Source organism: Nannobrachium achirus (genome assembly GCF_963921795.1).
Source record: "Nannobrachium achirus genome assembly, chromosome: 13".
NCBI classification, from domain to species: domain Eukaryota; kingdom Metazoa; phylum Chordata; class Actinopteri; order Myctophiformes; family Myctophidae; genus Nannobrachium; species Nannobrachium achirus.
Window position 1 is genome coordinate 41,328,526 of NC_137833.1, and position 13,808 is coordinate 41,342,333.

Below are 13,808 nucleotides of genomic sequence, written 5' to 3' on the forward strand. Positions count from 1 at the left end.
TGAATATTTGCTTACTTAAGTAAGTATCAATACTGCAATGTAGAAATACTATATATATATTGTGTTTACTATACTAAGTATTGGCATCAAAATATACTAAGTACTAAAAGTAAAAGTACTCATTATCACAAGGTATCATATATGAAATGTATTAAAATCTTAGCAGATCTACAAACACCCAACGCTTCTACAAGCTCAGCTTGTAGATCAGCTATTTTTCGCTACTCTTACTGGAGATGAGAGGTTTTTGCTCGACAGTAGCAATATGCAATGTGGCCCACTGGAGTGAATGTGCAAAGCTCTCCATCATCAAAGTTGCCCACCCCTGCTATAGTCCGTCATGGCTGATGTCTGATGTCTGATAGGGTATGGTGGGGTAACCTGATGTCTGATAGGGTATGTTTGGGTGACCTGATGTCTGATTGCAGTGTTTCTCAATTTTTTTTGGCTATCCAAGTACCCCCTTTACCCGACAACATTTTTCTTATAAAACTGCTATTAACTATTAACTAGTGGAATATGATGCTTTTAAAAATATAGCATCACAAATAAGAGTTTCAAACGGTAACTCCCCTTTATTTTCAACAACTTTAAACACATCCCAGTTACCTGCTACAATGTAATTTCAGTTATCACATGAAAGTAAATGTTTTTCCCCCTCCTACTTCAATTGTAGTTAATCATTTAACTATGAATAATATTATCATGACTCATGAGTTATACTTCTATTTGTCTTTTTTGGGAGCATTTTCTTGAGTACCCCCTGCAGTACCTCCGCGTACCCCTAGGGGTACAAGTACCCCCATTTGAGAAACACTGGGATTAGGGTATGGTGGGGTGACCTTACCTGTTCCTGGGAGGGGGCATTTGTCACAGCGTGGGCCCCAGGCCTTGCCCACGCTGCAGCAGCACAGCTGTTTGCTGAGCTGAGCAGACACCGGATGCAAGCACTGCCTCCCAGAGCTCACCAAACGGAAACAAGCCCCTTTCTCCTCTTGGACGGCAGGCGTGTCAGCTGAGGAGGAGTGCAGGAGGAGGAGGAGGAGGAGGAGGAGGAGGAGGAGGAGGCGGCGGAGGATGGGAGGGGGAGGAGGGAGAAGGAGGTGCGCCAGAGTGGAGGTGACACGTACATGGATGGAGGGAGGGAGGGAAGAGAAAGAGAAAGAAATAAAGAAGTCCCCTTCACCAAAGCAACCCTCCCTTTTCCCCACCTGCAAAACCCACAACACAGAGCGGAGTTCTCCTATAACGCATGCACAGTCGGATCCAGAGTTTTAACGTGACTCTTGTAAAAAATTTAGGATTTTTACACTGTCCAGAGGTAAACCACTCTGGATTCTACTGCGTGCCTACAACGACATTTAAAAGTGCTGGAAGAATATGGGAAATATTTCAGTGATAGTCGATCGTATTTTCAATTGGATTGGATTTGGGGTGTTTCGAGCTAAGAAGGAGAAGTGGACAACATTAAACTAGTGAAAACCTTATACAAAACTCTTGTGTGCACACACCCACACTCATGCGTATCACACACATACACAGAATACGTAACAAAGACAAAAGGTCTTCTAAGCGGAAAAACTGGGGAAAAGAGGGGTTTCATGCCAATAGAGCATGCACTACTGAATAGTCATTTGCTGGCTTGAACAAAGGCATGCAGCAGAGCTCAGTGTTACACATCACCAGGGGGTTACATCAGCTCTGAAGGTCCTCAGAATCAACTGGCACTATAGCACATACAGTAGCAATGTGGCATGACAGGCACCAAAGGGAACACAGATCGTTATATCCTCAGAATCAACTGGCACTGTAGAACATACAGTAGCACTGCACTATGGCAGTGGTTCTCAACCTGTAGTGGTTCTCAACTCTATATCACCAACCTGTGGTGGTTCTCAACTCTATATGGTCGGGACCCCACCTGTTAGTTATTTGCAGCTGTGCGGAAGCTCAGAAAAAACCGACCTGTCCTGTTGTTTGTTGACTAGGATTCATTCTGTCAACAACTAAACCTTTACAGAAAGAGAAGTTATTTCTTTGGATCGGGGTCCGGGACCCCTAGGGAGTACTCAGAGCTGCTACAGGGGGGGCCGTCAAATCTTTGTGTGATAGGAATGTTTTTTATTTATTTTTTTACGTTAACCACTTGGAAAAAATAGGAGATCTAGCCAAAAATGTCAGATCTACAGCACGAAAGGCGCTGTGGGCTATTGTCGATAAAGAGGTTTGATGTAGAGGGAAAACAAGCTTTTCTACAAGCTTTGAGGTTGACTGTCAGAAAATACACTTAAGTTTAACATGAATCCGGCCCAACACAAAACCATGATAGTGCTTTCAAACAAGTCTATGAAATCTATGAAACAGTTTAATCTGCAACACAATTTGATAAGAAACACAGTGGGGGTCCCTGCTTCATTTCTCTCTCAGCTAAGGGGTCCCTGGACGGATGTGCTGGACGATGGTTAGGCCTAAATGTGCTTGACCATAAGCAAAGAAGTGTTGACAAAAATGACACTTTTTTCTGTCGAAAATACTACAGCTGTCACATGACACTTTTTTTTTGCTGAAGCATAAATTTGGCTTTGATGTCCATATTTTACCACCGAATAATAATGAGAAGAGAGAACAAAATGTTGTTGAAACCTGTTCCAGTGTCTTCACGTCGGCTAACATTTAGCCCCCATGGGCAGCTTGTGTGTGCAATGATATTGTCAAAACAGACAGAAACTGTTCTAAGGTTTCTCTTGATTATGTTAAAGTATGTGTGTGTGTGTGTGTGTGTGTGTGTGTGTGTGTGTGTGTGTGTGTGTGTGTGTGTGTGTGTGTGTGTGTGTGTTCCTGCGAGGGAGGGGAAGTGCGGATGCACTTGATGACTACATGAGTACACACTCACACATGCTATCAAGTACAGCGCGCGCACACACACACACACACACACACACACACACACACACACACACACACACACACACACACACACACACACACACACACACACACACACACACACACACACACACACACACACACACACACACACACACACACACACAAACACGCACGCACACACAAACAGTAATCCCTGTCCCTCAACTCCTCAATAACAATTGTGATGGCGCCGCTGTGTCTCAAACCTCAAGACTCGGACAGTCACGGGAAATCGGCCATGACAAGCAACAATCATGCTCCATATACTCTGTTCCCTTTCCTCTAGTCCAGTCCTATGTCACCCCTCCCCGATCCCCCTTCCCCCAGGGACCCTGTACCCTGTCTCAGCCCTCACCCCAGAGCCCCTGCTCCAGCCATATCCATGCCAGCGATGGAGCCCAGCCAAAACCCCCAATTAGGACATCACAGTCTTCCTGCCACTTAACTACTGGAGCTGGGGCAGACAGACCTGCCTCTCTCAGTCACAGTACCAGGGCTCAATTAAAAACTACAACACCAAAACAAACAAAAAACAAGGAGGGGAAGGGCACGTTTTTAATGGTACGTTCACACTGGCAGATACAAAAGATACAAAGTGACGTGGCATATTTGTAGCTGCAAGTTGAAGCCAGTTCAACTTTTCTGTAGCTTTGTAGCCGCTGCACACATCATAATATCGTCGTTGTCGGGTGGAAACCTTGTAACCGTTCGTTTTGAAATGATCATTTAAAACATGATATAAACTATATGAAAACAGCCCATCTACAAGCACACAATGCCTCGCACCGCGAGGCGTTGTGTGCTTGTAGATCTGCTGTTTTCACTACTTTTGTGCGACGGCCTTGTATGATGAAGCAGGGCTTTACTTGGCAAAAAACAAACAAATTTGAAACTTGGAGATACGAGGTGTCTGCCCGACAGTGACGATATGTATCTTTATATCTTCATGTCACTGGATTCCATTGAAAAAGAATGGTAGATTGTGTCTTTGGATCGGCCAGTGTGAATGATTTTATTTTGCTATATGTTGCACTGTGACAAGTTGTGAGCTTGTAAATATTTTATCTTTTTTCATTTGTGTTTTCTTTGACAAAAAACACTTCGCAATATAGGGGACAGCAAACTACAGTATGTCTATTGGGGGCGGAGGTCCCCTTGCCATGGAAAAGCTTGAGAACCCCTGGGTTAGATGACCCGCCACTCTGTTCTCCATAACAAGATACTGGTGGAATGTGTTGGAATTTGAACGGACACCCAGGGCCTACCATATTAGGAGCTGAACCACACTATGGAATTTCAAGTGCTCGAATTATGTTTTATTTTTAACCAAAATGTGGACATTGCACTCCCAGAAATAGTTTCACAGTTACTGTACGGATGTGTCGCAACGTGATAAAAGAAGGTTAACCCATTTAGGCCTAGGATTATTGACTGCTTTAACTATTGAAAAATAGCAGATATACAAGTGCCGCGCTGCGAGCTTGTAGATCTGCTATTTTTTTTTTTTTGTCATTCAAATATTTTTATTTTTATTTTAAACAGCATGTAATCAACAACAACAAATATATATAAGTATAAATAAAATACCAATACAAATATACATAAGAAAGAAAAATCATGATTTTTTTTTGCAAGTCTTTGAATAAATCTACTTAAAAGCGAACATTTGTAACTAAATATTTACTTCTGGGTGGTCCCTGGAACAACATATTTTGAGATGGGGGGTCCGCGGCCAAATACCTGTAATTTTGGGGGTCCTTGACATGAAAAGGTTTGAGAACAGCATGATTTAGAGGAAGGATTTAGAAGTCGTGTCAAAGATCGGGTCAAAGATATTCAAAGACTTGCACACATTTTCACGATTTTTCAAAAATAGCAGATCTACAAGCTCGCAGCTGTGAGCTTGTATATCTGCTATTTTTCTAAAGTTAAAGCATAAAATAATGGTTAAAGTGGTTAAAATCTAACGCGACTCGGGCGCGTTCCAGGTATTTGAGAGTTAAATGCCATTTGACGCAGCACCACACATGGAAAGCATTCTTTTATTAGTCTGCACTCGTAGTGTGCTCTCGCAGCAGCCTGGGAGGCTGAGAGTGATGACTCATTCCACGACATGGTTCGTATTAGAGCATAATAATGACTTCAGCAGGGACGTGCAGAGAATGTTAGAGAGGCAGATGCTGACATTTCTAAAAGGGCCTTTTGGTGAAAATATCGAAAATAGCAGACCTCCAAGCTCACAACGCGCCGCGCTGCTAGGAGGTCGGCTATTTTCGGTACTTGATACCTCATTGAACTAAGCATAATCAAGTAAATACTGGAGATGTGGCGTAACGGCATGGATTTCTACACAGAGAGGGCAATTATTTCAACATAAGATGCTGCATTCAAGTTCAGGAGAGTTTGGACAAGGCAATTCTCTTGAATGCTGCCTACAGCTATGGCATGGAGAGGGTGGCATTTGCATTTATTTCAGGATAGTAAAAACTGCATTCATGGTCTGGAGAGGGCACCTTTTACAGATGGATACAAGGGCAGGGGCTCAAGCCCCCTTTGATGCCTATGTGTCCACATGCCTGGACTTCAGATTGGTTACTATTAAAGTGACATTCCAAGACAATCCAAGGCAGTGCTTGAGACAATGGAGGGTTCAACAGCAAATCGAATCCCTTTTTTCCCCCCATATTTGTATCAATATTACTATAAAAATAAATAAACATTAGAAGACAATCTTATGCCCGTTATTCTATCGAGAGACCTTTGTACAAGGGCTGATTTGGATACCCTGAGCAAGAAGATCCCCCTTTTCTTGTCTTTTTTTGTAACACAAAGGTCATTGACCTTAAGTGAATGTATACCCCACTACCTTCTATCTGAACTACCGTGGTGCATGGCAAGTAGTAGGGCAGTGCTGATAAGAAGCATACACACTCCGTGAACATATTATACAGTATAAGGTTAGAGACAGAGAGAGAGAGAGAGAGAGAGAGAGAGAGAGAGAGAGAGAGAGAGAGAGAGAGAGAGATGGGTGGGAGAAGCCCCCAAGGACAAAGCCAGTAGGTCAGAGGTAGAGATGGCTCACTACTGTCTAGAGCAGGGGTCTTCAACGTTTTCAGGCAAGGAGCCCTTAGCTGAGAGAGAGATGAAGCAGGGACCCCCAGATTCCATATAGTTTCATCGTTTGACGGCACAATCATCAGTGTAAAAAAGAATGCAGATCGGTACACAGTATCTCTATAGCCAGTAAACGAAACAGGTATTTCTTACATTGATGCTCCTACATATTATCATCTAAGCACCAGTTAAAGTTACTTTCCATCCCTCATATACTGTGTGCACAGTGCACATCCCATAACCCACACACTGCACATCATTTCGGCGCTCATATCTTTGAACGGGTAAGGGCTAGTTGTGATAACATGCTGGAACGGATAATGCTTGTAGACTGCTATTTTTGAAAAATCGTGAAAATTCGAATTTTGACATGATTCTATAAGTGTCTTTTGAATCCTTCTAAGGTTTGTCAGCAATCTGGCTAGCCATCGTCAAAGAAAAGGTCCTTTTCACTTAACTGGAGCTCAGTTAGTCTGTTCTTGAGAGACTACTATGTCAGTGGTTCTCAAACCTTTTCATGTGAAGGACCCCCAAAATGATATTTATTTGGCCACGGACACCCATCTCAAAATATTTAGTTCCAGGGACCACCAAGAAGCAAAATTTGAGTTACAAAGGTTCGCTTTGAAAACACATACATTCAAAGATTTGCACACATTTTCACGACTTTTTCAAAAATAGCAGATCTACAAGCTTGCAGCGCGCTGTGAGCTTGTATATCTGCTATTTTTCAATTGTTAAAGCATTCAATAATTCTAGGCTTAAATGGGTAAACCTGTCCATGTTCATAGAGGGGTATCTAAATAAGATTGATCTAAATAAGATTGGGGGGGGGGTGAGACACACAATGGTGGGCTGTCTCTGATTAATTTCCCATGTCTCCCATCTCCATGTGAGGACAAGCTGGATGCTGAGCTCCTTGGAGTCATGGCCAACGTGGTGATGAATGGCTGTGATCATTAGCAGCCAGATAAATAGAGGATATAGCCAGGAGACACGTGGCCATTAAAGTGACTAAGTACATTTACTCAAGTACTGCACTTGTACTAGGGCTGTCACGATTATGACATTTTACATGACGATTAATCGTCACTCAAATAATTGCGATTAACGATTTAATTGTGTATTTGTCGTTGACAATTACATTTCTGTTTGGCTTTTAGGCTTTGAAGTTGCACATGGCAATCATGACACATAACTTAAATATAAAGAAATTACTGACATATTTGACAATTTTATACTTAAAAAAGAACATTGATAGTGGAAATAGCCGATCTACAAGTGTTTGTGTTTGTAACTATGTTAACGTTTCTCAAAATGGAATCGATTATGACGATTATGCAAAATAATTGCAATTACCTCGAATAATTGCGACTAGAAATTCGCGGCCGCGTTAGAAATCGCGCCCTGACGGGCGCTCACATTTGATCATAGTCATTGAAGACACAGAACTGTTTTAAAGTTGGAGTGTATAATCTACTGTCCCGTACTGGGAAAGATCATAATGTCTGCACTACACTGTCCTGCCACCAGGGGACACAGTAGGCCTACTACACTCATCAGTACACTGCAGCGTGGAACAATTTGTAAGTCTGTGTTTCGGCCGGAAGGTTTATAATGGACGTACTATGATGTAATTCGCGTCATAGCATTAAATTATTGTTTTGTTTAATTTTACATCGTGCAAGTACAATACGTTCAGGGAAAGCAGCTAGGAATGTAGGGGGGAAATGCAGCGATGTATGTGTGAAAGGAGGAATCTGTAGAAGGAGTGGTGTGAGAGTCTATCAATGACATGCTTAAACAACACCAGGAGCTGGCCTGTCTATTATAGTAGAAAGATTAGACGATTATGTAATAATTGTGACAGCCCTAACTTGTACTGTACAATTTTGAGGTGTTTTTTACTTTCTACATGCAATATTGATGGTTTTAGTTAAGTAATGAATAGAAGTACTTATTCAATCACTGCACATGGACACTTTATGTATATCTTCATGTACTATTCTTGATTATTTACCATTAACCATTTAATTGTGTTTCTGTTGTTGAACATTGGAGAATATGATTTTTTTTTTTTTGCTTTTTTTTTATACTTGTAAACAAAAGATGCACTTGGAATACCGGTATATGATAAAATAACTTACATAATTTAATAACTTTATACTATAAAAGAAAAACATGAACAGTGGAAATAGCAGATCTGCTATTTCCACAATATTTAAAAATGTTTGAAAATATATGGTGTGTGTGTATATATATAAAATGATTATGACGTTTATGAAATAAAATATTGCTATCGTCTCAAATAATTGCAATTAGGCCTAAGTATACGTACTGTATATCCCCAAGGCACACACAAAGGCACACATGCACTCACACACACACGCACGCACACACAAACTGGTGGTTTACAACATAATAAGGCAGGATGTGCTCGGCTACGTGATGTGACTGAAGGAGGCAGTTGATTAGTTGAGCTACACATCCCAAAACACACCCAAGTGTCCCACACAGCAGCATCTCAGTCCATCTACAAACGTCATCTCTTCTCCTCTTGCCCAGGGGTGTCGCACCAAATTCTGGGCCCCGGGTACAAGGATTCACTGTGGGGCCCCTGTGCTTTAACTATTGAAAAATAGCAGATATACAAGCTCACAGCGCGGCACCGAGTGCCGCGCTGCGAGCTTGTAGATCTGCTATTTTTGAAAAATCATGAAAATCTTTGAATATTTCAAATCCTTCTAAAAAGTCTATGTTTCGATGTCAGTGGAGCTCAAACCTTTTCATGTGAAGGACCCCCAAAATGATAGGTATTTGGCCATGGACCCCCCATCTCAAAATATTTTGTTCCAGGGACCCCCAGAAGCAAAATTTGAGTTACAAATGTTCGCTTAAAAAATACATATATTCAAAGATTTGCACACATTTTCACGACTTTTCAAAAATAGCAGATCTACAAGCTCGCAGCGCGGCACTCGGTGCCGCGCTGTGAGCTTGTATATCTGCTATTTTTCAATAGCTAAAGTATAACATAATTAAGGCCCCTCCACCACCTTGGGCCCTAGTAACTCAGTCCCACTTTCCTACCCCTTGTGACACCCCTGCTCCTGCCTACTGTATCTCTTCAGTCTCTGCTCCTCCTTCCACAATATGAAAAATGAGATCTGTGGGCCTTGGTAATATGTTGTTGTGGAGTTGTGCTCCAATCCATGCTCACAGGGGGGGGGGGGGGGGGGGGGGAGAATCTGATTAATATGATAAACACCATGCTTGCATCCATGCACTTTCATTTGTTCCCCCCGCATTTATCCCATTAAAACCGGGAAAGCATCTCTTGTCATCTTTGACTTTTGCGTTTCAGCTACAGGGGAGGCTCTCTCCATTCCGACATGTCGCCACTCCGAAATTGACTTCTTATTGTCGGAGTGGCGACACTCCCATGGGGGTTCGGTTTAGGGTTAGGGTTAGAGATAGGGTTAGTGTCGGAATGGAGACATGTCGGAAAGGAGACATGTCGGAGTGGAGAGATGCACTCCAGCTACAGGTAGGTGGGGTCACCAAATTATTTTGGGGGGGCCCCCCAGACGATTAACTTAATGTGCAACATTGTTTTCTCCCTTAACAGTAAACAAACCAACAAAGTTTAAGTGCATCCGCACATTTCTAAAGTGACAATTTAAGGACTTTTTAAATACCTCTAAAATGACAAATTAAACATTAGCCAAATTGTCAAATATTAGAGGCAGAAATTGTGAAAATAGCCGATCTACATGCTCACAGCGCCTCGCAACGCGAGGCGTTGTGAGCATGTAGATCTGCTATTTTCACAATAGAACCGTGTTATACAAAATGTAATGCCTCAACTCTTAGTGCTCGTCATGGTGGGGGGGGGGGGGGTCCCCAGTTAAAATATGATTATTTGGGGGGTCCTGAAAAGGTTCCGAACCAGTGATCTACAGTACCAGCTCACAGCGGGTCACTTCGTGCCACGCTGCAAGCTTGTACTGCATCTGCTATTTTTGAAGTCTCGAATCATTTTTTGAATAACGAAAACAGTTTGAGAACTACCGATTTAGAAGGCATTTTGTAGAATCGTCCCCAGGTCTTAATGGGTTATATGCATGTCATCAAGCACGCAGCGTTAGCAGCAAGCATTCACAGCGTTTTTTTTTGTCTATGCTCGTAGCGTACGTCGGAAGTGCCGACAGCGAGATGAAAAAGAGAAAAAAAACATCCAGAGTGAGCGCGTTTTCCCCGTGTCTACATTATGCTGTAGGAACATTACAACATGACCAAGGATGCAATTCTGCGGTTCAGAAAAAAACCTGCATGCAAATGTGATTTTGTGTCAAGTTTTTTCTGTTCAAATGCACAGGAGAGGAGAGGAGAGGAGAGGAGAGGAGAGGAGAGGAGAGGAGAGGAGAGAGGATTGAATGTACTTACGTATGCAGGTGGAGAGTGTGGGGTCAGGAATGTAGTCGGGCTTACATCTGCATCTGTAGCTACCCAGTGTGTTCAGGCACTCTCCGTTGGGACATACTCCCTGGAGCTGGCACTCGTTAAAGTCTGCAAATCAACATAAGTACAGATAATAACACAATTAATGTAATTTGTCCCAATGTTCACTTTAGCCCGCCTGGACGAACGGTTGGTACCACTGTTAATTTAGGCTGTGCTGGTTTTATGTGGCCAATGTTCTCTTTATTAAGTTGCATTATACATTATTATTTGCGGTGTCACTAATTCAAAGCCAGCCAGGTACACCCTAAGAATGAAGGGAAAAAAAACACTTTGACCCCGGTGTCCCTATTTTGGGCATGTTATTAAAATTAAAAGAAAAAAATATTCTCAAGTTTTTTGTACAACAAAATTTCCGGACTAGTCGTTTTATTACATTAATCTGATGCTAAAACATCACATTGGCCAAGCTTCACGAGACCCACTCACTTCACAATAGGTGTGATTTCTTTTATAGCCGATCTACAAGCTCACAAGTTACTCATTTGAGCTCGTAGATCGGACATTTCCGCTCAACGTTGACAGAGGCAAAAAATTGTGCAAATAGCCAATCTGCTATAGTTTCACAATATTTATCTGTGGAACCGAGTCAAACAAAAAGTAATGCCTCAACCCCCTACATTCCAAGTGCTTGTCAGGGTTGTGTGTGTGTGTGTGGGGGGGGGGGGGGGGGGGTCCCCAGTTCTAATATGATTATTTTGGGGAAGTCGCGGTCTGACATGAACCTGTCAAGCCAGACCAGGAAGACTGAAAAGTTTCCTCAACGGACGGGAAGATCAACTGAGACCAGGAGGAGAAACATTCTGGATCCCGCTCAACGACACCAGCTGCTACTTAAAATGTGACAAACACAACCACAATTTGTTTTGATACATTCCGTTTTTTTGCTTTTTTGTTCTTTCTTCTCCAATATGAATTTGGTTAAAGACAAACACTGAATTTGAAGCATGTGTTTTGGGGGGAATTTTCAGTCCAAAAATCTGTTCGCTTCCAAGGTTCCATCTGTTCTTTTTTCCACTTTCTCCTGTTGTTCAAAATGGTCCAGGATTTGAACCGAAGCATGTGCAGTCATCCTTGATTATACCGTTCTATTCACTGCGGCGTTCAAATGATGCTTCCCTGTACATTTATCCAATAAGACCGGGGAAGCCTATACGTTGTGTCGGGCAGAAACCTCGTACTGTATGTACAAAACTAGTGAAAATAGTAGATCTACAAGCGTGCTTGTGGATCCGCTATTTTTTTATTATTTTTTTAAGATTAGTTTTTTGGGCTTTTATGCCTTTATTGATAGGACAGTAGACTGACAGGAAATGGAGGGAGATGGGGAGTGACACACGGCAAAGGTCGTCCGGATCGGGAATCGAATCGGCGACGCTGCCAGGCATCCATGGCTATGTGGCATTGCCTAAGTGGTGGTATGTGCCTGGACCAATTATTGTCTTAGGAATTAGACAAAAAACTAAAATAATTATTGAACTCAAGTCTCCATGGCGTGAGTAATCAATAGAAAAAAGGTCACTTTGGGGGTGAACTACTCCTTTAAGCAGAATGCAACACAGGAAATGTGAATAACAATGCTACTGCACACAGACAGGGCTGCGCACGGCAGGCGACAGCCAGCCCTGTCGTTCCCAGAGAGGGTTTTCATGCGGACCATGAATATTTCATGGGGTTGCATCATAGACTTTACCAGAGGAGGAGGACGTTCCGTTTAGCGCTGTCAAACAGTGCCAGAATCACTGGGATCTTATTGCAGGTGACATTTTCCGTCCGCGGGGCAGGTGAACGAGGGCATTTCTGAAACCTGTCTCGCATCGCGGGACATGTTGATCCAAATCACCTTTTTTTTAATGCACAGAACCTCAAAAAAAAAAAACAGGTGAGGATAAAAGGTGTCAGCAATTTTCTTTCACAACATCGACGTCTCCTGCCAGGAATATCAATGACGGGCTGGCCGTCGCATCCTGTTTAATTAAAGAGCCAAAGCATGTTTCCAGCAGCATAACTCACATCTGTTCCTCCAGGCCACACCCCATCGCGGGCTGTCAATCATCCACCGCACACAATAATTATCCCGAGGCCATAAAAACGCCTTTTCTTTTTGCCATGAACCGAGAAGAAAAGAGGGAGATTGGATTGAATCCGTGAGTGCTGTTTTGGCCCCCACAGGTGACATCAGCCATCACATCATCACACGTGTGCGATGTGTCTCGGATCAGATTTATAATAAAGATGCCCGTCGGGGGAAGGTAAATAACCATTTTCTCCCCCCCACCCCCAAACCGCACTCTGTTAAGATCTGAGATGGGCTGTTTTTTTACTTCTTCTGGTTAAGATCATTTTTCATGTCTCCCTTCACTGGACAGCACAGATGGGGAGTAACAACATGCTACCCACCATGCTGCGAGTACATTCATTTCATCTGCCCCCGGCCGAGCAGCGAGGAGTGTCCATTTCCTCCACTATGACGAAAAATTTTCGTCTACTACGTTTTTTTTCACTGACGAAAACTAAATAACGAAATAATAAAAACTAAGCTATGATGACTAAGACTAAATATATTGACAATTGCTTGTCTCTCTGAAATTAGCAGAACATTTCCCGCCAAAATCAACACGAGCAGCGAGGAGCACATTAACAACGGTGATGCGCCGTCTCTGTTTCGTCTCGCTGCCCATTGTTGCATTGTTGACCAGTTAAACCCTACTTGGTTGACCTGCTTCCCCCAGAGACCAATATTGGCCCCTACTTCTTGTTCTTGTACACCAGGGGCTGAGAGAGAGATGAAGCAGGTACCCTCACTATATCTTGTATATATATGTTACCGGATGTTTGGGTAACTCAGGACGTTCTATGTAAGAGCGCTTGTTTTGTCGTTCACCACACACCAATCACCACCAGGTGGCGACGACAGCCATTCACTAGTGAAGGCGCTGACGTCACTCGTTTGCGACTCTATTTGCGACTTTATTTACTAGCCTAGCCTAGCCTAGCCTAGCCTAGCTTAGCCATTAGCTCCATTGTAGTCACTTGGACAGGGCGTTTATCGTGGGCTTGCCCAGGCCTTACGGCCTGGGCATAAATATAACGATTGCATTCACCACGGCTTCGTAACTCGCGCGGCGCTCCGCCGGCCGCACGGCCCTGGCCCGCTCTTCGCGGCCACTCGCACCTGCGGTGCTCGGGGGCGAAGAGCAGGACCAAGGTCCGCTGGCCTGCGCGCCGCTTGCAATGTCGTGGAC

General features: G+C 43.1%; 1 protein-coding gene across 2 annotated transcripts in view; it reads right to left on the reverse strand.

The window, feature by feature from the left end:
• The window catches only part of ltbp1 (latent transforming growth factor beta binding protein 1), a 193,250-nt gene that overhangs the window by 80,748 nt on the left and 98,694 nt on the right, over positions 1-13,808 (reverse strand). For both annotated transcript variants that reach the window (XM_080741091.1, XM_080741090.1), the window contains exons 10-11: positions 10,489-10,611; positions 848-1,015 (exon numbers count right to left, since the gene is read on the reverse strand). In XM_080741091.1, the coding sequence (XP_080597217.1) occupies positions 848-1,015; positions 10,489-10,611 (291 nt within the window). The remainder of the gene's footprint in view (positions 1-847; positions 1,016-10,488; positions 10,612-13,808) is intronic.